At 40.6% G+C, this 26300-nt stretch overlaps 1 protein-coding gene across 3 annotated transcripts in view; it reads left to right on the plus strand.

Annotated features, from left to right (window-relative positions):
• SLC1A2 (solute carrier family 1 member 2) overlaps positions 1-26300 on the plus strand; it is a 97611-nt gene that overhangs the window by 43756 nt on the left and 27555 nt on the right. For all 3 annotated transcript variants that reach the window (XM_065635529.1, XM_065635528.1, XM_065635530.1), the window contains exon 2: positions 23419-23558. In XM_065635529.1, coding sequence (XP_065491601.1) covers positions 23429-23558 — 130 coding nt within the window. In that variant the 5' untranslated portion in view covers positions 23419-23428. The remainder of the gene's footprint in view (positions 1-23418; positions 23559-26300) is intronic.

Here is a 26300-nt window from a genome sequence, read left to right on the forward strand (position 1 = left end):
TAATAAATTCCTTTGCATTTGGGGAAAGAGATAATTGCTGAGCTTTATGTATTTCTAATTTTGGTCACTCATAGAGCCAAGTCTTTCCTTCCCATACATACCTACACAACCAAGAGAAGGAAATAATCTCTCCTCTGTAGAAGTGCCAGGGTAAAACAAAACAAAGCAAACACACAAACAGGCAAAGAAAATGCCCAAGACAATTCATTAGTGGGCTGAGACCTTAAAAAAATCACAAAGTATACGTCTCTGTCAGTGTGTGAGAGGTGGCAGCTCAGAAAGGAAATGAAACAGAAAGAGAAAAAAGGGGCAGGCAAGTGAGAGACAAAAAAAAGAGAGATGTACTGACCTTGGTTAACTTGGAAAAGCTAATTAATAAAGAGAAAAAACATGGTTCAAGATGCAGTGTGAAGGTGACTTTTCTTTTAGCTGATGCTTATTAACAGCCTGGGGCATTACTATACAGAATGTTAGCCTGAACAGCTATTATTTTTAGTAGAAGTAAGTGGGTCCAGACTGTAACATGCCAGTCCAGTGACTTAGTAGAAAATATGTGAATAATTTTGTTCTTAGACTCTCTTCTAAGCAGAAAAAACTTCTCATTGAGAAGTGCGGGGTATCAACCTTTTATATTCCAAGGTAAGACCAAAGGGTGTTGAAATGTGATCTTTGATATACACGCGAATGAAGTAGGGGACTTGCCCTTTTAATTAGACAGTGTCCGTTTTATACAGTCATAATGGCAACAACAACTCTTTCTGTTAAATATAGAACTGGAAACAAGAAGAGATAAAAACCAAGTAGGTGTTACCAGGGATATTGAAATGGGCAGCAGAGGACTGGTTTATACAGAGAGGATGAGGTTATGCTGTGGTCAATTTGCTGCTGTAGAATAATTTTCAGTCTTTGGGACAGTGACCAGCAGAGAGAGCTAATGGAAGATGTCTCCAAGGATGAGGCATCTACAGCCTCTCTGGGCAACCTGTGCCAGTATTTTACTACCCTCATTGTAAAAAATTTCTTCTTCATGTCTAGCCTGAATCTACCCTCTTTTAGTTTAACACCATTACCCCTTGTCCTATTGTACCAGGCCCTGCTAAAAAGACTGTCCCCATCTTTCTTATAGGCCCCCTTTGAAGTACTGAAAAGCAGCAATAAGGTCTCCCTGGAGCCTTCTCCTCTTCAGGCTGAACAACCACAGCTCTCTCAGCCTGTCCTCACAGAAGAAGTGTTCCATCCCTCTGATCATCTTGGTGGCCTCCTCTGGACCCTCTCCAACAGGTCTATATCTTTCCTGTACTGAAGGCCCCAGAGCTGAGCGTAGTACTCTAGGTGGGGTCTTACCGGAGCAGAGTAGAGGGGCGGAATCATCTCTCTTGACCTGCCGACCACACTCCTTTTGATGTAGCCCAGGATATGATTTGCCTTCTAGGCTGCAAGCGCACGTTGCCAGCTCATGTCCAATCTTCCATCCATCAGTACCCCGAAGTCCTTCTCAGCAGGGCTGCTCTCAATCCTTTCATCCCCCAGCCTGTAATGACAGCAGGAGTTGCCCTGTCCCAGGTGAAGGAACTTGCATTTGGCCTTGTTGAACCTCATGAGGTTCACATGGGCCCACTTCTCAAACTTGTCCTATGTGGCAGTAGGAAGTACTTCTGAAGAAGTTTCGTATACATTAGGAAAAGCTCTAATGCATCAGATCTAGTGTGATGAGGCTCCTAGAGTCCACAGTAAGTTTTCAGGAAATGCGCAGTGGAAACAAAATGGTATAACCAGGGTACACCTATGGAGAACTGTGAACCCAGGAATGGTTTGCACCTACCTCACACTAATATAAATTTCACTACAAAATGACAAGTTTATGAATCATCCGTCTGGCTCTGTCAGAATTTCCTTCCAGAATATTGATGGCTAAAATCTGGGGGACACTAGGGTACAACAAAATCTTCCCTGTACAGATTGTGTGCTAAACCAGATGTGGTTTCACTTCGACTGCATCCTCTACTGAAAGCAGAGAAAGTGGCATAATACATGTATGCATACACATGCTGCACTGAAGTTCTTTAAACTACTTAAGCACTTTAATCGTGTGAAAGCCAGAATTGCCAACAGGAACGGAGAGTGGAAAGGAGGGCAGGAGTGAAGAAGTGAGAGAAAGATTATTTCCTCAAAGACAGAAAATCCAGCATAGGCCTCAACTGTACCTATAGAAAATAAGCCCGAGCTACTGCTGGATAGCTGGATGCAGGCTTTAATAATCCCAGAGTACAAAGATGAACTGTAAAATCTTCCCTTTGGTCTTAGTTCTGAGAAAAGAGTAGAAGGAAAATTTTATAGCCAACAACCCCTTTAATTTTAAGAAACCTGTTTACTGCTCTACCTGCTTAAATCAATGCTTGATGTCGGCCCACAAGAGTGGTTCTGAGAAAGGTACAAGAAGCCTTCTCTGTCAAAGTGCTGTGGAGTACTCGAAGAACATCACCTCGGCCTTGCTCCTGGTGAAGAGTAATTGGCCCATGCCTTTAAGATGTAGGGTTGTCCTTTGGTATTAATTTGTATTCTGCCAGGTGTAACATTAGCTAGCAGAAGATGGGCTGAGTACACTTTGATACTTATTTTAGCAACAGGCAAGTCAGATATAATTCTCTTAGCAGCTCCGAGGCTGTTTGCAGTATTTCATGTGTGTCTAATGGGTGAGTGATCAATATCAACTGTGTGGTTTTACACTTAAAAATTGTAGTATCATCTGCTGAATTCTCCCAACCCCTCCTCTTTTTTTTAGGCTACATGCAGATAAACCCTATTTGAATGCAAAACCAAACCTGGGCTTAACGTGTTTGACAAAAATGTGTCTGTGCTAGAAAAATACTGTATTAACAAAGCAAACCAGCTCCCCTTTTAATGAGTTTAAAACTAGATAGGCTGCTAGTACGTCTGCACTTCATCATACAAGACAATCTGTAACACTTCTTGCAAATGTGATAAAAAGCCAAGTTGTCTTCAACCCAAGCGATGTGTAAGAGGAGGAAGAGCAATCAGAAGAACGTTGTTTCTTCTTCATATAGACAATACAGGAAACTGTGCAACAGCCTCTGGCATGAGCCATTTAGAGTTATTACCCTACACAGAAGCTTACAGGAGGCGACGTAACTTGAGCAGAACTCCATCTCCAAGTTCTGCTTGATGCAGATAAGGCCAAAATAGGCAAGGACAGGAAAATTCATACCTCCGTTCTGTCTGGCTTTGGAATGCATGAGCTAAGAGGGAATGCATTAGCACAAATTATTCAGGGGCTTAGGTAGAAGAAAACTGGGGTGATGTTTCCTGAAGCTGCTTGGTCTGAACCAGCACCTTCTGGCATTGCCAAAGATGCCTGTGGCTCTGAAGTCTGTTTTCTGGAATGTGAAAGTATTCAAAACCAAAGAAGAATGATGAAACAGGAAAGTCATTCTTGGAAAAGGGCTAAAGCTTTGTTTTCTCAGATAAGTTCAAGGCCAGGTTTGGGTTGCAGAGCATTGTTATGTCTTACTAGAACATGTCCCAGTGAATCCAAATGAATGTATTAGCTGGGGAACTTCTTGTATTACGTGGTGAGCAAGATGCAAATATTTGACTACAGAGACAGAGGATTAGTCATGGAGAGACTAAGGGTTTGTTTGGTTTTTTTTTCTAATTCAGGAATATTTGTTCTATTTCACTGAGTAGTTTTTGACTTATAACTTATTCACAGTGAGTCATGTGTACCTGAATGGGCATAGCATGGCCAGACCTTCAAGAACAGGAGGTTAAGCCACCTTAACGAAACCTCTGAGCAGTCTCCTGGCAGAACTTAGCGTGATTTGTCCTCATCTGTCACAGGGCTGGCCTGGGCCCCAAACTTATCACTTTGTACCCTGGAGGGACCTTAGTGGTTCTCATTCTGCAACCCAAAGGGAGATCAGGGGGAGCCTGTGGAATTGCCAGGGTTATGTCAGTGATAAGGAGGCCCCCAAGGTACTCTGGTAGTCTTGTTTAATGGAGTGGGTTTTTGACAACCATCCTGTGGGCTTTGACTTTTCCATCATTAGCTCTAAGCTATTCCAGTACAGTGGATAGTCAAGCTCTGTGTTTCTAGACATGAACACCTAAAAGAAGGAGAAGCTGAGAATCATGTTATCTGATAAAAATTTACAGTTAAAGTGCAAAGCTCCTATATTGTCATTCAAAGGTGGGATTTCCTACATGAATGCAACAGGGTAAGGCCCTCTTTTGTAACTTTGCTCTGCAGCGGTGTGAGGTGCTATTCAGTGCTGCTCTGCCTAAGCCTCTTGTGCCTTCTGCAAGTCTGTGCCACCTCTCAAACCACTGTGGGGAATCAAGCATGGAGGTATGTAAAGAAAGCTGCAAGGAGTATACATTCACCATAAATCATGTTTTGTAGCTCCTGTCACTCTAAAAATGGACATGTCGGATTACCTGGGCCATTTCAGATCAGTTGTCTTTCCTCTGAAATGGAGCCTTTGTACTGCTCAGGTTACTGGAAAGAATCACATCCTCCAGTTCAGTTGAAGGTGCTTTTTTTCATTAGGTGTTTTAAGCTCCAGTTGCTGGAGAGTTTAAAGCAGAATAAGGAAGAAGGAGGTAGAATAGGAATAAATCCAAGTTTATAATGAAGTGAATTGTATTATAAAATGATTTATCACCTGACAATTAAACCCCATAACTGAAAAAAAAATAGAGGAAGCCTTGACTGTTTGCAAATGTATGTTAGTTTGGGCCAAAATTAGAGGTCTGTGGAGTCTTTAGGAAACTGGATTTTGGTTTAGCCCAGTTTGCTTTCTGGCACTGTGTATCAATGAAAAAATGCATCATTTTACATACCCGTGATTACATACCTGTAAAAGGTATGCCCATTCACATCCAGCAAATTTCTATTGTATAGAAAGAGGGAGATCTTTCTCTTCGTAGGTGGTGCCATGATTGCCAGGCAAAACCCATCTTGCCAGGTTAAACCCATCTGAAGACTGCTAGAGGTAATACTTCATACCATGCCAGGAAAGCTGAAGACAGTATTGTTTAAAATGGACTTTATCCTTACTGCAGCTGGCAGGGAGTTCACTGCAGCTAATTGAAACAAACTGTACTTTTGCCCCTTGAAAGGCCAAGTGAACATGTAAAGAAATTTGTAATAATTATTGTAAGAGTAGTGCTGCATTGGTTCTGGCTTGAACTTTCCCAAATGTTGCTGTCATACACTCCTAGAAAGTGACATTTACCTGAGTGCTGAGAAACCCCCCTGTGCATGTAGCACAGTGCAGCCGGAGTTCTTCTGAGGGCAGGCAGCTGGGGACAACAAGGACTGGGGAATGGCCACCTGCAACTGCAGAGGAGGGGAGTGGAGACATGAAGGGGATGAAAGACAGAGAAATTGGTCAGAGAAAGTGCTGAGGGTGCCTTTTCAATAAGTTAATCCTTTGGTATTTTCTCTATGGAAAACATTTTGATTTTGATGACTCTTTCAGCTGGTGGAAAGCAGCAGAGCTTGCTCATCATGTTTGGAGATGGCCACAGTTCTTGTGTAAATGTCCTCAAGGACACTTCTGTATTTTGAAAAACACCGTGACCAGTGCCGTATGAAGGATGCAGTGACTGAAAGGTCATCAGAGATGTTTGCTTGGGTAGTGACCTCTGGCCACTCACAGAGGAATGGGATGATATTTGGGCTATACCAACAGCCTAAAGAAGCATTAAAAGCAGAAAAAAAACCAGAAAAAAATGAGTTAAGTATTTTGAGAATGGCAAGACTGGTATGTTTAATTGTGTTACAATAAAGACAATGATGAGAAACTATAGTTTTAAGTAATCAGAAAGTAGCGAGGTTAGTGTATGAGACTTGAGCTGGGCAGAGAGAGAGTGGGGAAGAGAACTGAACAAAAACATATGGTAAATTCAACTCAGTGACTTTGTGATGCCTGAGGAAAGACACACAAATGCATGATCACAGATTTTTCATTCCTAGAGGTTTTGAAGTATTTCAGGGATACAAACTTTTCTCCTTTGATTGGTGTCACCTGTTAATCAGGTGGAAAAATACCAGTCTATTTACATTGTTCCTGCAGTATATGTGGAAAGGGCAGCAGAGTTTTCAAGAGCATTTGAAGAGAATTCTTCTTCAATTGGGTTTGTTAAGCAAAAGAAAATGTCGAATTTTCCCGCTTAAATCTGTACACTAAATACTTAGCTGAAGACAAACAATTAAACTAGCACATACTGTATTGTTTGTAGTGACACAGAGCTAAGTCATGTACTCTATGGATTTTTAATATCGATTTCTTTGCTAATCTGAAAGCAACATGCAAGTGTTGTAAGGTGCTGTAAAACTCTGCATCATAACTTCAGAACATGATCTTGTTGATCTGTGCCTGTTTACAAATTCTGCCTTACCAGTGCATTGTCTTGTCCTAGAATGTGGGCACAACCACAGCATTACCTAACCCATCATATTTTTAGTGTGTCCATTGTGGCTCTTTCCCCACTTCATTGTTTTTGACAGAATAAACTCTGTTGATGAGGAATAAACTGTAGCTGTAAATGATCAAAATGTCTTCTCGTACTCACTGAGGACACCCATGGTACAATGTATTGACAGCCAGAGCTTGGTTGCAGGCCTGTATCTAGTGGAGTCCCTCAAGGGTCAGTACTGAGACCAGTATTATTCAATGTATTCATCAACGACTTGGATGAGGGAATTGAGTGTACTATCAGCAAGTTTGCTGATGACACCAACCTGGGAGGAGTGGTTGACACGCCAGAAGGCCGTGCTGCCATCCAGCGAGATCTGGACAGGCTAGAGAGTTGGGCAGGGAAAAATTTAATGAAATATAATAATGGAAAATGTAGAGTCTTACATCTGGGCAGGAACAACCCCAGGTTCCAGTATAGGTTGGGGATTGACCTATTAGAGAGCAGTGTAGGGGAAAGGGACCTGGGGGTCCTGGTGGACAGCAGGATGACCATGAGCCAGCACTGTGCCCTTGTGGCCAAGAAGGCCAATGGCATCCTGGGGTGTATTAGAAGGGGGGTTGTTAGTAGGTCGAGAGAGGTTCTCCTTCCCCTCTACTCTGCCCTGGTGAGACCTCATCTGGAATATTGTGTCCAGTTCTGAGCCCCTCAGTTCAAGAGGGATAGGGAACTGCTGGAGAGAGTCCAGCGCAGGGCCACAAAGATGATTAAGGGAGTGGAGCATCTCCCTTATGAGGAAAGGCTGAGGGAGCTGGGTCTCTTTAGCTTGGAGAAGAGGAGACTGAGGGGTGACCTCATTAATGTTTATAAATATATAGAGGGTGGGTGTCACGAGGATGGAGCCAGGCTCTTCTCGGTGACAACCAACAGTAAGACAAGGGGTAGTGGGTTCAAGCTGGAACAGAAGAGGTTCCACTTAAATTTGAGAAGAAACTTCTTCTCAGTGAGGGTGACGGAACACTGGAACAGGCTGCCCAGGGAGGTTGTGGAGTCTCCTCCTCTGGAGACATTCAAAACCCGCCTGGACGCCTTCCTGTGTAACATCATCTAGGTGTTCCTGCTCTGGCAGGGGGATTGGACTAGACGATCTTTTGAGGTCCCTTCCAATCCCTAACATTCTGTGATTCTGTGATTCTGTGAGTCTATAGCCAGCTGGGACTCCAGCTCACTTCTGGCTACAATGACAATTTGATGGCAATGAATTATTTTTGAAATGTCCTTTGTTATTAAAGTTTTCAAGCAAAAAAATACAAATGTAATAAATAACAGCAATGTATGCTAAATCTCCCATAGTCCTAAAAGTCAGAATTTTCTAGATGATCTGCATATAATAAAAAATGCATTAGGGTCTTTTAAAGTAGTATTGGCTTCAAAGTCCTTAAAGTACTTAGAAGCCTAATGTTTAGTCAGCATTAAAAAGATAAGCTAGGAGACATACAGCTGTTAGTCAAAAATCTGTGTTTCACTTGATCATTATTTAGACAGTGATTGCCTTCAGTTTGCAGTTCTACTGTAAGTTCATTTTTTGGTGGTTTGTTTTGTTTTGTTTTTAACAAGAAGTAGCCTAGTAAATTTTAGGGCTGTATCTTCCTGTGGTTCATTGGTTAGGGATCAGTTCAGTCAAGCAGGTAAACATACACTTAACTTTAAGGACGTGTGTAAGAGCTGCTAACACACAGCTGTGTCCCAGGAGATCACTATTCATTATCTAGATTTAATGATTTAATAGATTAAAAGACCATAAGATTGTGTTTAGATGTGCCCTGTGAGCCTCCACTTCTGTGTATTTGCTCTGACATTGGCACAGGAACAGGCCAGTCGACACTAAAGGGTGTCATGCTTCACACAGTTTTACTAGTCCTTTTCAAACTCACTTGAAGACATACAGTGCTTAGATGTTTAATGGTGTGGGCTTTTTTTGTTTCTTGGCAATAATTTCCTCTAAAAGTGAATGAGATTTTTACATAGCTCCAACTTTAGGTAAACATTCAAGTGACTTTAGTGGAAATCTCAGTAAAAATTCAATAAAAGCCTTAGGATTTAGCTCACGGGATTTCATTGTTGGGCTTAGACTTTTTATTCTTTGGACTAAACCACTCAGCAATACATCACCATTTTGCTGGAGATGCTGTTTGCATAATATGCTTTGGAATTCACCATGGAAAACATAGACATAGTAAATGTGTTTGGGATGAAGATCATTCTCTAATTTATGTTTTCAAATGTAACTGAACATAATTCAAGCTAAAACTCTGCAAGCTTTCTGCTTACACAGCTTGTTCTACAAAGGTTCTCAATGTCATCTCAGGCTCAGTCTCTCCTTAAGCAATCTGGATTACAAGTCTCATAAGGAAGAATGGGAAAAAGTGCTTGTGATCTGTGCTTGTACTTTCTTTTCCTAGCTTTGTATTGAAGGAGTCTTACAGGTTATGTCTGGATAACACTTGAAATCCACAACTCAAAGGCTGAAGAATGCCAGGACAATAGTTTGGGAAGTACTGTGCTACATGCTCATCTTACAGTCGTGTTCTAAGTATCTAGAGCTGCTCACTGTCAGAGATTTCGAACTGGGTTAAACGAGCTCTCTAGTTTTACCTTTTGACCCGCTTCAGTCTTCATATTAAAAGCCATTAGGGTGAGGAGGACAGAATAATTTGGAAAATTAATTTTTTAAGATTTCCACTAACTTTGAAAACTTCGAGTTTCCATGGCTGAATTTGGCCAAGATGATAAAATCCATTCTAGTTTTCAGGAAAGCTATTGCATCCTCATGCAGTGTAGTTGTATCCTGCAGAAAACCAACTGCTGCAGCTCAGAATAATGCATCCTGCTGTTGAGCCTCACAACTTTTGGATATAAAGATTCGTCTTCAACACGTATCTAGTGACTGTACTGCTCTGTCTTGAAGTGGAGCATCTCCCTAAGAAGGCACCACCAGGCTGAACTGAAGTAGTTCACCTGAGCCTGCCTAAAGTGTTATACTGCAGTCAAGTGGACAATACTAAATAGGCAGCACAAATAAAATGTTCAAGAAAATGTCTTGCTAGGATAGAGACTTGTAGAATGCCAAACATAATCTTATTCCTGCCAGGACTGAGATTCTCTCAACTCTTTTGCATCTGTAAAATGAGTGTAAGCAGACCTGGGGGAGACAAAGGCAAACCCGTTGATGGAATGATGTGTGTTCTGAGGGCATCATATGTATAATATATAAGATATAAAACAACCCAATCATTCATCTTCAGGCCCATAACCCTAAATATACATTTCTTTGTGAAAGCTATTTTGTATTTATGAGCTTCCATCTTAATACTGTTGGTTTTCTGGGTGTAGTTTCCTAGCAGACATCTCTGATATGTTGATAAGGAAGGAATAATCATAAACAGATCACCTGAGCAACCTATGTATCTGATGTCCATTCCATTTCATACAGCTGCTAGAATAAATTCCGAGTCCATGTGAATATGGAACTTTTCCCTCCTTTCCCAAGAATGTGGTTGCAGTGTGTTTACTACTGCTTTTCATTTGTTTGAAAGGTACAATATGAAAATGCTAATTACGAAAGCACAAGACAATGAAGAAGATGCTTTATACTGGGTGAAAGTTATTGCTGCCTTTTAGGATTTCCTCTGTAAGAAGTATTTTGGTTCCAGCAGATGTCATGCACTTATCAAAGCTTGCTGTCTGTGATCCTTCTCCAAGGAGCATGCTGAGATGTACAGCTAAAATAATGTGTCACAAATGATTCTATTATGCTACACTTGATTTCTATAATCTCCTTAACATACTACAGGAAGTTAGTATTTCTTCAAAACTAAGTTTCTTTGCTTATTCAGAGCTCAGTCCAAGTAATTTTTGCTGAGGCTCTTTTCAGGGAACATGAGCAGAGTTTGGCCAAAACAATTTTGTCAAAGCAATAGTTGTAATTAAAGCAATCTGAATATCTGCCTATAATAAAAGCGTATTGGCATAAAAAGAGAAGAATGGACTCTGGAAAAAAATAACAAAATTAATAAGAGAAAAGAATGACTAGAAGTTTCTTAAACAGGATACATTTTGAGTTAAAATATGCCATATGGTGAGAGAAAAAGGCTTAAAATCTTTTTTGTTGTTGTTGTTGTTTTTCTGCTTGTGAGATAACATTGTACTGGTGAACAAATATAGTCTGTTTATAACGTTATGGTATGGGACCTCTGCACTTTCATAGAAGTCCCTGGCACTCAGAGATTGCCGTGGTAAATTTGCTTTATAGTTGTTTAAAATTTCCTTGTAAGTCAGATTTTGGAGAACAGCTGAGAAACACCATTATCTATAGTCAAAGAATAATTAACATCTGTTAGGGTATGTAGGAGCAAATTGGGACTCCAAGTTTCTCTAAACCAATCCAAATTCTGACATTTTCTGCATAGAAGTGCAACTGTTTTCTTGTAGTCTCCTTAGTAGTTGCTCTTTGTGCAAACAGTTTCTGACTCTATCCACAGTCCTTTCTGGAAGAGACATTTCTCCCACAGGAAGCACTGAGAAATGTTTTAGAACACAATTAGTGCTGGATTAAATGTGCTGTTTCATTGACAAACTTCCCATGGAACTGAATGCATTAGTTGCTTTTTATTAAGGTTATCTGAAGTCTAGTCAAACTTGGATCTATTTGTGCCCTTTGCAGGGTTTAGAGTAAAATATTGAAAATGTGAAGGGTCAGCTGTCTCAGACTGGAAGACTGAGAGCAGCTCTGATTTTTTTTTTCTTCAGTCTTGAAGCTAGCACTATCCAGTCACTTCTGGGAAAACATTTACAAACTAAAGGTTTTCTTAGTACTTTGAGAAGCATCTCGTTGGAGATATAGTTTATAGCTCATATTGGAAAAGAAAGATGAAGTTTGGGAATAGCAGGAAACTTCTGTTTGCAGCTTAAAGCAGACACAAGAGGAAAATTTTTCACTATGAGAACAATCAGCCATTGGAATAATCTCCCCAAGGAGGTGGTGGATTCCCCAACACTGGACACGTTTAAGATTCAGCTGGACAAGGTGCTGGGCCATCTTGTCTAGACTGTGCATTTTGCCAAGAAAGGTTGGACCAGATGATCCTTGTGGTCCCCTCCAACCTGGTATTATATGATTCTATCATCTGTGGTCACTATTTTCAGTTGAAAGATACTTTGGAGCTGTATTTCTTGAAATCACATGGAAGTTTACAGCAGTTCTTTACAGCACAACATAAATAAGACTCCTAGATGGATACTTCCATGCTGCTATCAAAGCTATAGGAAACTTTCAAAGTTGATACCAAGAACTATAGTCAGGAGAGGCAGGGAAGGTTTTCCTCTTTTTTTTGGTATTTTTTCTGCTCATTAACACGTATCATACTTTTGTTAGTAAATCGTTAATACACAGATTTGGTGAGGAAAAAAAAAAGCAATTAAGATTGGGTATTTTTATCCTTAATGGTGTCTAGATGAATGCTAATAACTGTGTTCAGATTTAGGTAAGACTTACTTAATTGTAGAGCTCTGATGCACCAATTCAGGCCACTAGAAACTTATTCTGTGCGAGTGGTGTGGTCCAAAATCACTGGTGTAGCTGCTTTCATTGACAAACCTGTGAGAATTTACCATGGGAAAAAGTGTTTTGAGAGCCATCACTCAAGAAATAAATTCATTGGAGAACACACATTTTGCTTCCCATTGTCATGACAAAATTAATTCTTACTGTCTATCTCAATCAGGTCTCCTGGTTCAGTCTGCCTTTCTGTGAACCACTCTGAATTATATTTAAAAACCTCCACACTTCTACTCTTTGTTGTCCCTATCCAGCATGTCTAGGAGCTGCTACTTTTCTGATCTTCTCAGATTCTCACTGGCTTAATCTTTGCTCAATGCCTCTGAAAACTACATTAATCCTCAATCATTTCATAGCCTTTTTCTTTGTGCTACGTGGCACACCCTGGGTAAAAGCAAATGCAAGATCATTATTTTACTTGTCTCTGAGTTCCCGAGCATATTGTTATTATATTCTTTGGCACACTAATAATATGATTCGTACTTGATTCTATTGCTCTTCATCTCAGCCTCAGTACATAATTCTGGACTAATGAAGCATGGAAGTTCACAGGTTGTTGCACCAACGTAAAGGCCTATCAGAAATTTGTCAGTTAAAAAAGATATTCCACGTGTGCATCATTAATAAATTATCATCTTTATGGTAGGTATTATACTATATGATTTAAAACACACTGTCTTGCTTTAGACCCTGGATGATGGATAGAATACAACACCTGTAGATAGAAAAGCACCTTGTTTATTCCAAACAAGAAACAAACCAGAAGCCTCCTTACACAAAGAACTGATATCCCTTTGAGGTTTGAAATTTAGAGTAAATCTGAATCTTTACCTTGGCGTAATAGGATTTGCTTTTTTAGGTTGATTAGGCTTGAGATTCAGTTTCAGAAAAGCAGATAGTAAACAGAGCCAGAGCTTCACTTAAATGTCAGTGCCAAACGTAAAGACTTGTTAAAAAAAAAAAAAAGTTCATGCCCAGATCCTCAGCTGGCATGAATCAGAGAACTTGGCAAATAGGAAGAATTTTTCTTTGCAAAAATGTGAGCTATATTACAAATCCTGCTTTCCTGCAAGCAACAGCTAATCTTTACCAGGACTCTATTATTTCACCCTGGACATGCTCACAAGGAGACAAACATAACATAAATCTCTGTTCACTCATTCTGCTTTGTAGACTAGTCAGTGCATGCAGACGCAAGAAGCACCTTTGAGTCTTTCCATTGTTTCTGCAAGGAGTGAATTTCCAATCTCTGAAACTTTTGTCCTAGTAAAGTGCTGGGGATCTTCTTTGCCAGGAACCATAGAAGTTCACAGGACACCTGTCTTGCATGAGGTCTGAGTACCTTGACTTAGGAACTGTAACTTAATATCTTTCCATCAGGCTTTGTTGTGCCACTAAATTGGAAAGTTAGTTAACTCACAAACATGCCCACACACAGACACTCTGACACACTCTGTTTTCATATGAGTAGGTGAGAGATGCCCAAAGGCACTGCTTTGTTGGGTCCCATAGACAGTGGGTTCGTGGCTGCCCTCTGGAAGGGTACCAGTAAATGTTCCTGTGGCTCCCTACCATCAGACTCACCACCCGGTGGGTAGGCAGTTAGTGTTACAGATCTCCTTTTTGCAATTTACTGCAGAAATTCCTCTCTATCTTCCTTTTAAACACTTAGGTGTTTCCTGATTGCTTTCTCCCCTGCCTACCTGACACTCCCAAAACATTTCTAGGTATACAGTTACATACCTGTTTGTGTAAAATATCATTATCTTCTTTCTAACGAAATTGATGTGATTCAGTGTGATTTGTTGCTTCATGTGGTTTATGGTGCAGGGTTTCATGAAAAGTGAGCTTCAATTCACAGCCTCTCCATAGGGATCATTTTCCATATAATATTCCATAAAATGCTATATAAAATCTAAGTTGCAAGTTAATAGGAAAAATCTTGCACAGGAAAAGGCTTTATCCACGCACTGCAGTCTGTCTAAAGAGATTATTGAAGGCCAGGTACGTGGACATAAACAGGATGTGTGATTGTGAGTAAAGAACAGTTCCTTTCTGCCTGGTAGATCTATCACCGTTACTTCTCTTTCTTATTGTTCAGATGCATTGCTGCAGCCCAGATAATATACAAGGCAATACATTAGACAATCAGACATAAAGAAACTCCAGGAAAAAAAAGAAAAAAAGTCTCTGCTCCACGGTGATAAGAATTCATGGAAAGACAGGGATGGATATGTAAAAAAGAACCATCTGCTTGTAAAAAAGTCAAGTGAGGTTATACTTCATTTCCTTTGCTCCTGCTTTCAAATGGCCTCTAGACTACCCTTTCTCCACAGTACAATTAAGCTTCCTGAGCAGATTCAAAAGCTGGATAAACTGTTAAAGGAATCATTTAGTGAGCAAAACCTCCTGCCAATCCTAATGAAGTTTTAAAAACGCAAGCAAATGGAGACTAAGTTCAAAGACTGCAAATTCAGGTGGATGTGTAGAGTAGTTTTCCTAAATGGCCTCATGAAACGATATTAAAAAAAAAATCAATAGAAAGAGGTACGTATCACTGCTAACTAGTTTGAAGACAGGAGCGGGTTCACGCAAACAATTCTTCCCTGCAGGTTCAGTAAGGATGCTGCTGGTCACCTATTTGCATATAGAATCATAGCATCATATAGTCATTTAGGCTGGAAAAGACCCTTAAGATCATCAAGTCCAACCATAAACCCAACACTGCCAAGTCCACCACTAAACCATGTCCCTAAGCACTGTGTCTGCACATCTATTAAACACCTACAGGGATGGTGAGTCAGCCACTTCCCTGGGCAGCCTGTTCCAGTGCCTGACAACCCTCTCAATGAAGAAATTTTTCCTAATATGCAATCTAAACCTCCCCTGGCTCAACTTGAGGCCATTTCCTCTTGTCCTATCAGTTGCTACTTTGGAAGAGAGACCAACAGTCACCTCGCTACCACCTCCTTTCAGGTAGCTGTAGGGAATGATGAGGTCTCCCCTCAGCTTTCTTTTCTCCAGACTATACCAACCCCAGTTCCCTCAGCCGCTCTTCATAAGACTTGTGCTCTAGACCTTTCACCAGTTTTGTTGTTCTTCTTTGGATGCACTCCAGCGCCTCAATGTCTTTCTTGTAGTGAGAGGCCCAAAACTGAACACAGTATTCAAGGTGAGGCCTCACCAGTGCTGAGTACAATAGGACAATCACTTCCCTGGTCCTGCTGGCCACACTGTTTCTGATACAAGCTAGGATGCTCTTGGCCACCTGGCCACACTGCTGGCTCATATCCAGCCAGCTGTCAACCAACACCCCCGGGTCCTTTTCTGCCAGGCAGCTTTCCAGTCAGTTTTCTCCAAGCCTGTAGCTTCACACAAGGTTGTTATGACCCAAGTGCAGGACCTGGCACTTGGCCTTGTGGAATCTCATACAATTGGGCTCAGCCCATTGATCCAGCCTGTCCAGATCCCTCTGTATGGCCATCCTACCCTCCAGCAGATCAACACTCCCACCCAACTTGGTGTTGTCTGCAAACTTACTGAGATGCACCTGATCCCCTCATCCAGATCATTGATAAAGATATTAAACAGAAGTGTCTCCCAATACTGAGTACTGGGGAACACCACTCGTGACTGGCCACCAGCTGTATTTAGCATAACTCTTTGGGCCCAGCCATCCAGCCAGTGTTTTACCAAGTCAAGAGTATGCCCATTGAAGCAATGAGCAGCCAGTTTCTCCAGGAGAATGCTGTAGGACATGGTGTCAAAGGCTTTACAAAAGTCCAGGTAAACAACATCCATAACCTTTCATTCACTAAGTGGATCACTTCATCATAGAAGGAGATCAGGTAAATCAAGCAGTACCTGCCATTCATAAACCCATGCTGACTGGGCCTGATCACGTGGTTGTCCTGATATGATTATGATTAAACTCACCCATATGAATATGTTAAACTCACGGAAAGTATATTAAATGCTAACTCAGAGAAAACAGCATCCTTGTAAAATGGTTGAGGGAGAAAAGTTCTTCTCCCACTGCAAAAAGCAAGTCATGCTTAATGGTGTTGCTTGTAATACCAGTCCCTAGGCCAAAACAGGCTCCGTGGTAAATGACTAAATCTCCACTCATAATTCATTAATGTCTTACAAATAACAAGAAAAAACCTACATAATGCAGTTAAAATTCAATAACAAGGCTTAGTGGCAGCAAGAGACTTAACATAAAATCCTTATTAATGCAGACTAAAGCTTGCGTTACTCTTGCAGTGTTAATAGTTTTGTGTGTTTGGTTTTGCCTTTTTTTTGTTCCCAAAGAGGCCAAGACCTGACCAAAATATTTTATTCATGTAAAATACAATGTTAAACAACTGGACATCGCATAGCAGGAGTGATGCCAAAGCTAATATATACTTTGCACAATATAAGTATTTTAGCTCTGTCCCCTGCATGGTCTATCATATTGTGGCTGTATATGATGACCTACATCAGCGCTGCTGTGATTTGAAAAATATATCTAATCTAAGAAAATAAAAGCCCACATTGCAACACGTGCCGTATCAGAGTGGAACAGCATAGTCCCAGTCTATGTCCTAAAAGAAGCTCAGCAGCTATTGCCTTGATGTAATTAAAGCAGGAGATTACTCTATTTCAACTGAAACTAGAAGTTTCTTGGTAAGGTGATGCTTAAGCTTGCATTTGCTCCCATGCAATTCCACCGATTGCTGGGACAAGCTCTGTCAGTGAGGATTCACCAAGTTTACTGTGCACCAAACTTCATGATACCATTTTTGCCATGACTTTTCAGCTGCGATTTGATTTGAACAACCTGCCTGAATATTAGGTCGTTGGCAGCTTATTCACTTTTTATTCTGAAATAAAGAAAGCTAGCTCAGCTTTCACAGAATCACAGAATGGTCAGGGCTGGAAGGGACCTCTGGAGATCATCTAGTCCAACCCGCCTGCTAAAGCAGGTTCACCTAGAGCAGATTGCACAGGCGGGTTTCAAATGTCTCCAGAGAAGAAGACTCCACAATATCTCTGGGGCAGCCTGTTCCACTGGCGCCCTCAAAGTAAAGAATTTTCTCCTCATATTCAGATGGAACCTCCTACATTTCAATCTGTGCCTATTGCCCCTCATCCTGTTGTTGGGCGTCACTGAAAAGAGTCTGGTCTTATCCTCTCGACACCCACCCTTGAGATATTTATAAGCATAAATAAGATCACTTCTCAAACTTTTTTTCTCCAGGCTGAACAGACCCAGCTTTCTCAGCCTTTCCTCGTAGAAGACATGCTCCAGACCCCTAATCATCTTCGTAGCCCTCTGTTGGACTCTTTCCAGTAATTCCTTGTCCTTCTTAAACTGAGGAGCCCAGAACTGGATGCAGTACTCCAGATGCGGCCTCACCAGGGCAGAGCAGCAGGGGAAGAGAACCTCCCTTGACCTGCTGATCACACTCTTCTTAATGCACCCCAGGATACCATTGGCCTTCTTGGCCACAAGGGCACATTGTTGACTCATGGTCAACCTGTTGTCAACCAGGAGTGCCAGGTTCTTCTCTGAAAAGCTGCTTTCCAGCAGGTCAACCCCTAACCTGTACTGGTGCATGGGGTTATTCCTGCCCAGGTGCAGGACCCTACACTTGCCCTTGTTGAATTTCACTAGGTTCTTCTCTGCCCAGTCCTCCAGCCTGTCCAGGTCTTGCTGAATGGCAGCGCAGCCTTCTGGTGTATCAGCCTCTCCTCCCAGTCTTGAATCATCTGCAAACTTGCTGAGGGTCAGTCTCTTCATCCAGGTCATTGATGAACAGTTTAAACAAGACTGGACTCAGTACTGACCCCTGAGGACCACCACTAGCTACAAGCCTCCAACTAGACTCTGCACCATTGAACTTTCTACCTCCCTTCCCCCATCTTTTTTATTTTTTATCCCCCTCCCTTAAGAAGACCAGTCCTCCTAGGAACAACTCAACAATACTGACATTTACAGCTGCTGTTTACTCATTGCTTCAGAAGAGAGCTGTGTTTTGTTTGACAGCAAACATCCTGCTCAAGAGAGGTTTTTAGACCCTGAACCAAAACTTCAGCTAGTCTGTCCAAGGTTGGTTTTTTCAACTCTTGCTACCTAGCTTGAAGTAATTCCTACAAAACACAAACTGGTGCTTTATTCACGGTGTTCTAGGAAGAAAATGCCGTGTCCCTAAATCTTTCATAAATATTTTGCTCAAACCCTGAGTCTCTGCTAAATAACACTTAATAAACCTCTGAGAGCTATTTTGCCAGGTTCCAAAAATATTATAATCTTTATTTTGTTATCCTATTCTAAAATAGCCACTTGCTCTCCTCTAAACAACTCACCATCCCCAAAACTAAAGACCAAACTAACCACCATGTTGCACTGACCAAAGCAGACTTTTATACTGAGAATTACCTGCTTGATTGACACAGCTGAAATACCTTATACAGATTAAAACATAATCTCCGCTAATTTATCTCATCCACAGCATCTGCTTTCACTAGCTTTGTTGCGATCTTTGCCTATAACTTTTCATTTAGATGGAAGATTATTTGTTTTCTCTAGTCTTTACTCTAGGCTTATGCCAACCTGGGTAAGTATTTGTGAGATACAGAATTCTTTCTCCATAACCGACAATATAAAAGGGCCTTGTCACTCAATTGTGTAAATTGTTAACCCTTAACTTTTGTAAGGAATGGAGTTATATTTGGTAATCAAGAAAAAGAAGCACAGTTTTTCCAGCCTTTTAAGACTTGAAACTTCAGTGTGAATACAAGAAAGCAAGCAGCAGCTGAAAAGAAATACAACAGCAGGCTTTCCCAGAGGAAGGTAAAATAAAACCTAAGAAAAATGCTTGGAGGAAATAGGAACAAAAAATCCCTTGTGTTTTAATAGATTATTTTCCTGCACTTTGACATGCTTCTGCATAGCAACCAGCAACAGAAACAGGCTATAGCTTAAAAATTGCAGATAAATTGATTATCTCATATAGCACTGTATATCTCACATGCAAAACTAACTGTAAATATTTAGATAATCTAAAATCAAATGCTTGCAGATAGATTTTTTTTCTTGTACCTCGTGCATACTGTGGGGATGAGAGACAATGGAAAGAGCAAGTAGCTAACATCTCTAATTATTAAGGTAAGAGTTTCTTTGCTTAAAAGGCAGTAAAAATGCAGTTTAATTCTGATATTAATTTCTATTAATGCACTTACATATCACCTTGGTAGAGTAGACTCTATTTGAAGTCAGTGAAAATACAGATTGTGTTCACTTTGAGACACTTCTGTACTCTCTTAAGATGAATAAAAATCAAATCTCCTGGGGTCAAAGGAGTTCCTCTCCTTTTCTAGGGTTAAGTGCTGCCTCAAAAGGGAGCAAGGTAGGTGACACTGGGCTAGGCAGAAGATCATACTTAATCATTCAAAAGCCACCACATATATCTAGCTCTTGGTATATGCTATTTCATGTGATGTGCTGTTTCATGTGACTACACATTTTCCAAAGTTTGGTCCGTTTTTTAATAAGTCCTGTCAATGTTTTCAAGCACCTGTAGTTGGCAGAAAATATTATCTACTTTGAAGGTCTCAGTTTTTAAAGTTCTCTGTGGACCTATTTTGGAGTTTAGCTGTTTGGCTGCTTGTCACTATAACATATGAAAATTACGAGCAGAATTAATTTGTATTATCATGTTCTGGCTTCACTGAAGTTAGGCTAAAAGAAGTTTCAGTCTGCTGGGTTTCGGATGAGCATTCAGGATGCTTCATTTGTTTGAATAGCCATAGAAGCTCAGTGCAGTGGAACAATGATTTCTTTAACTGAGGTATTCATTTGCATGTTTGAAAGATCACAGCAGCTAAAATGCATTCTGCACTGTTTTGTGGTACTTACCTATGTACAGAGGTACCATTGACATAAAGATTATACTAGCAGTGTTCAGTTGCTTAGGAGGGGCTCATGTTGTTGGTACACTTTTGGCTTTGCATTTGAGTCCCAGGACTGCCCGCAGTCAAGCGCCACTCTGTCATGCTTTAAGTTTTTCTATCAGCAAGAAAATCTGAAGCATAAGAAAGCCTTATACACATTAGAGCCCCTTCCCTGCGTGCTTTAACGTGGCACTGTGGCCTTCGTGGTGTGGAGAAACGTGTATGTGAGCATGCACTAATGTCAGTGACAGACAACAGAGGAGTAGATCACATTCAGAGGGATCCCATCCATAAGGGCCCAGATTCTGCCCTAAAATACATCTGTATGTCTTCCATTGACTTCAATAGAAACTTCTTGCAGTTATGTCATTATGTGACTGCAGGTTTTAGGTGCAAAAAGTTCTGTAATTTTCTGGAGATAAATATTGTTTACAAGATGCAAATAGAAGGAAAAAAAAAAAAACAGCACAAGGAGGATTACTCAGTCCATAATAATCATTACCATGATTCAGAGGTCAAACAGATTTTCATCTTCTAGTAATTGGGTAGAAAATTTCTGGTGTAAAATATTGATTTTGTCATGTGCTACACAAGAAGCTTCTCTTATTCTTCACATAAAGTATTTATTCCATTATTGTTTCCCTACTTTTCCCTCCCACCCCCTTCCCACTCCCCACCCCTCCATAACATACTCAAAAGCCTGGAACAATGCTTCGTCACTGGTCTAGTCATAAAAATCTCATTGCTAAGAGCATTGCTAACAGTGCAAATGCTGAGATTATTATCCCTCATATTACCATTTTTCATGTGATTATATTAATCTGTCAAAGCTTTTTATTACAGATATGCATGCTTAGCATATTTTAGTATTGAGTCTTTTTCTTTAAAAAACCCATACCAATCAAAATTTCAGTCCATGTTGAAGTTTCACTCGAAGAGCTGGAGAGCGTAAAACACATATTTTGCACTTAGGGGAAACACACAATACAGTATTAAGTTCCTGGAAATTTAGGAATATTCTTATAGAGCTTATTTCCTTCTCTTCTCAGAGGATATTTGGATATCTACATTCTACGTGACTGAACTTTTGAAGAAGATGGTTGCTATCATGTGAAAGCTCTGTGTTGTTTGACCACCTCAAGCAGGGCTGGCTTTGGTTCACTTGGGGCATAATCCTGAAGAACTCACTACAGCTGTGGGAGTAGGTCCACCATCCCCTCCCTTCATGAGTCTTTATTTGTATGCTGACCAGACTTGGAGTGGACAGCAGTATCTGGCCAGCAAACACCATGCTGTTACTTAGAAATGGACGGGAATAGAAATAAGGTCTGAACACCACAGCAGGCCTGCTTCTGTTTGGGCAGACATTTCAGCAATGGTGTCAGGGGAATGATATGCTCCCGTTGTCTGTGAATTAGAGAAAAGATACACAGTGGAAGAAGCAGATATTGTGAGGTTGCTTTCCTTTGGATGGTATGAAGCTATAGGCATGGCATCAGGTGGAAAAGGGTCCAGGAAACCAGACTAAACCTAGCCCAAAGCAAAATCCTAGAAAGACAAATAACATAATTAAGTGCCTCTGTTAACTGATGCATTCCTGTCCTGCCTGTTTGCCAATGGAAAAGCCTCTAAGGTTTTCTTTTGAATTACTTTGAGCTGTCCATATTTCAAAGTTTCAGAGGAGTATATATAATCAACCTGTAGTGAATAATAGGTCTAAACAAGTCATACATTTGTGTTCAGAATGCAAGTGAAACTAGATGTAGTCCTCAGTTGCAACATTTGGATCCCAAGTTGCTTGATTTTGTGGCACACTTTGACCAGTGTTTTCATGGCTTTGTGACCCATGTGCAGGAAAACTGCAGACACTGTCTCATCTTTCTCATAATTCCTCAAATAACTGCTATGCACTTCATCCCCTGGCTAATCCTCATCTGTCTCTGATACTTGCATTCATAAGTATTCAGGAAGTAGGCATGTCTCACAATTAGGCTGTCAGAATATGCACTGATATTCTTGTTTGTTATTCCACCATCAGCAGCACATTTTGTTGCAATGACCATTGTAAAATATTTTAAAATGTACAAAATAAAAATTACAACACTTGGAGCATTTTTTTCTCCCCTAAAGTGAGTATCCTCTAACACGTTTTCTGCTGTGTTACTTTTTAAACAATGAAATATATTGCAAAAAAAAAATGCCATTTCACTTTGAAAGGGAAAATCATGGAACTATTTGCATCAAAATTACTGAATTCTTATTACAGTTCTAATCATAACTTTCTGTTGAGAAACTTTATGAAGACAAAAAGCTGTACCGCTTATAACAAAAAAAATGTTTTGATTCTCTGGAAATGGTTTAGTACTGACAACATCAAAACTTTGTGTCTTTTCAGATCTGTTTTAGGTCTATAGACCTTAGTCTGCTGTTGTAAAGATTTGGTTCCCTTTTTCTAAAATCTTGACCTAATCTGGCATAAGACCAGATCTCAAAATATATATTTTCTTGATAATAAAAAAATTGTTCTTTATTTATCATATTTAAGTAGACAGCTGTAACTTTTAGGGAAACTGTATGTTTTATTTGTAGTAATATTTTCAGTATTTTTTGAGTACAATTTCATATTTTCTATATAAAAAGGGAGTTTATTGCTAGTGATTTCTCAGGCATTGAGAAAGAGACATGGCTTTCAAAGTCCTGCACTCATGTGCATATCACTTACTCAAATATAAACCAGAGTTAGTAAAAAAATTTTTTCCTCTAAACACTGCCAGTTCAATGAAAACAAAGGCTTTCTTGGGGAATGCATAGTTTTCTGACTAATTTTCAGTGGCAGTTTTGCAAGTCTTATTAGAACCAAGTTGAAAAAGATTCTTTTGACCTCAGCATTCTGACTATATTATAATAAAATGTAATGTTGAAATGAAACGTTTTGGCAAGATTAAGTAAAGTGTTTTGGAATGCTTTATTTTGCAAGTAAATCTTCATTTTTAAACTCTTTTCCTGAATTGGAATTAAATAAGGTATTAAAATCTGCATTTTCCCACTAAAAGAAACTTTATTCTTCAGCCTCTCTCCTAGTTAAGTAGACAGCCGTGATCTTTGGAGAAAGTGAATTTTCCAGCTCAAGACCAATAGTTTAGTCTGTGAAACAGTTGGGATGATGTGTCTCAGGAATTAATTGTGTACCTATCTCCATCATTTGAGAGATAATCACAAAACTACCTGGAAGGCTACATCTTTAGAAGAACAAACAATTGCCATTTCAGAGACTTCTTCAAAGCGGTAAATATACAGTGTTTGTGAAATGTGGGAACTGACTAAATATGCATCAGAATCCCCAGAACGAATCCAGACTTTCCTCTCAATTTTGGCATCTTGTGCTATAACTTTTACTTGATTTTCATTTTTCATTCTAGCGCCAACAATATGCCTAAGCAAGTAGAAGTGCGGATGCATGAAAGTAATTTAAGTCCAGTGGAGCACAGATCCAGGAACATATGTGTGCAATTCTGCCAGTCGCTCCACAGGAATCTGCTCCTGACACTTACTGTATTTGGTAAGCTACATCTGCTGGTCTAGAAATTGTGTGTGTATGTACATTTGTTCATGTAGTACCACAGACCTGTCTGTGGTCATCAGCTGTTCCACCTGAACAGTCAGAGAGTAAATAGAATGCCCATAGGCATCATCACTTTAGTTCAGGTATGCAGTGTATTACTGACACAATACAAAGCAAAACTATATGACTGAAATACATTACAGAATCACAGAATGGTTAGGGTTGGAAAGGACCTCTGGAGATCATCTAGTCCAACCCACCTGCTAAAGCAGGTTCACCTAGAGCAGATTGCACAGGAATGTGTCCAGGCAGGTTTTGAATGTCTCCAGAGAAGGAGACTACACAACCTCTGTGGGCAGCCTGTTCCAGTGCTCTGGCACCCTCAAAGTAAAGAAGTTTTCCCTCATATTCAGATGGAACCTCCTGTGCTTCAGTCCGTGCCTGTTGTCTCTCATCCTATTGTTAGGCACCACTGAAAGGAGTCTGGTCCCATCCTTTTGACATCCACCCTTGATATATTATAAACATTGATGAGATCCCCTCTCAGCCTTCTCCAGGCTGAACAGACCCAGCTCTCTCAGTCTTTCCTCATAAGAAATGTGCTCTAGGCCTCTAATCATCTACATAGCTCTCTGCTGGACTCCCTCAGTAATTCCTTGTCCTTCCTAAACTGGGGAGCCCAGAACTGGATGCAGTACTCCAGATGTGGCCTCACCAGGGCAGAGTAGAAGGGGAGGAGAACCTCCCTCAACTTGCTGGTCACACTCTTCTTAATGCACCCCACGATACTATTGGCCTTCTTGGGCACAAGGGCACATTGTTGACTCATGGTCAACCTGTTGTCAACCAGGAGTGCCAGGTTCTTCTCTGAAAAGCTGCTTTCCCCCAGGTCAACCCCTAACCTGTACTGGTGCCTGGAGTTATTCCTGCCCAGGTGCAGGACCCTACACTTGCCCTTGTTGAACTTCACTAGGTTCTTTTCTGCCCAGTCCTCCAGCCTGTCCAGGTCTCGCTGAATGGCAGCACAGCCTTCTGGTCTGTCAGCCCTTCCTTCCAGTTTGGTATCATCTGCAAACTTGCTGAGGGTGCACACAGTCTCTTCATGCAGGTCATTGATGAACAGTTTGGTCAGGACTGGACCTAACACTATGGGGAACCCCACTAACTACAGGCCTCCAGCCAGACTTTGCACCATTGATTACAACCCTCTGAGCCCTGCCATCCAGCCAGTTCATGATCTATCTCACCATGCATTCATCCAGCCTGCATTTCCTGAGCTTGCCTGTGAGGATGTTGTGAGAGCCGGTGTCAAGTCTTGCTGAAGTCAAGGTAGACAACGTCCGCTGCTCTTCCCTTGTCTACCCACCCAGTCATACCATCACAGAAGGCTATCAAGTTGGTCAAACATGATTTCCCTTTGGTGACCCCACGCTGACTACTCCTGATAACCTTCTTTTCCTCCACATGCTTGGAGATGATGTCCAGAATGAGCTGTTCCATCACCTCACCAGGGATGGAGGTGAGGCTGACTGGCTTGTAGTTTTCTTCTTGCCCCTTTTTGAAGGCTGGAGAGACATTGGCTTTCCTCCAGTCCTCAGGCTTTGAATGGAGTGTGATTTAAGTCCCAAGACCAGTCAGATCAATGTCATTCAGTAGAACTAAATGCACCACACATTTTTCTTTCAGTTACTTGGAAAAAAAAAAAAAAAGACAAAAACTCTTCAAAATTTCCTTTAGTTAATCTTTTATCTCTCAGGTCATGCTCTGCTGCTTTTAAGGCTTGTCCCCCTCTCTGTAGCTGTAAGCCATCACTCCATGATCTCATCCTGAATATTGCCTCTGGCTTTAGCAGATTCCAAATATGGAACAGTTTGACATTTTATTGTGGTTCACTGGCTCTTTGCCTGTTTCTTTTTCACTGAAAAACTAACAGACAAATGCAGCAAATTCACAGAAGTACTTTGTTTTGTTGTTGTTTGAAAGACCAGCAGCAGCTGGTCTTGAGCTGCAAATTTCACATCCATATTTTTCAGCCTTCAAAACCCATTCTGCTGAAGTGTTTAGACAGCATTTTCCTTGAATTATATTTAGAAGGCACCTGATACAGTCCCAGAAAAAGTTTTAAATACACATATATTTTCCATTGTATCAAACTGATACTTCAGAGAGCCATAGTTGCTGCAAATCACAACTCAGGCTTTGCTGTCAAGTTTTATTACACTTGAGACTTGGGCTTGGAATCAGGATGTAAGGCATCTTGGATGTAAACATAAAATAATCATTCACAAGTACCATATTATTATAGTAAACATGATCTTTTCTTCCCTAGACCTCTCGGTCCTGAGAGAGAGGTTTAGGTGTTATCACTGTACAAATCTAAATAAGTCAGGAAGAGATGTTTGTGATTTGAGAACATTAGCACAAATAGAAGAGAATGATGCAGACCATCAAAGGGAAGGAATAATAAGTGAGTACTAAGAATCAAGTTTTCTTCAATGGTATGTGCAATATTGATCAGGCACTCTTTTCCAAAACCCTCCAAATAAAACTTGAATCTGTTTTCCTCACAAGACTATTCTAGCTTTTATGCAGGGTTTTTCTTAGGGTGTAAAACAGCTACTCATGCTGACCTTGTTTTCAAGTGGTACCATTCTTATGTTGAAAGATAAATGCCATACTCCAAAGAGCTGGGTCCTAAACCCTGGCTCTTTTGTCAGTTCTGTATGGCCTTATATAAAT

The sequence above is a fragment of the Caloenas nicobarica genome, chromosome 5 (genome assembly GCF_036013445.1).
Source record: "Caloenas nicobarica isolate bCalNic1 chromosome 5, bCalNic1.hap1, whole genome shotgun sequence".
Taxonomy (NCBI): Eukaryota; Metazoa; Chordata; class Aves; order Columbiformes; family Columbidae; genus Caloenas; species Caloenas nicobarica.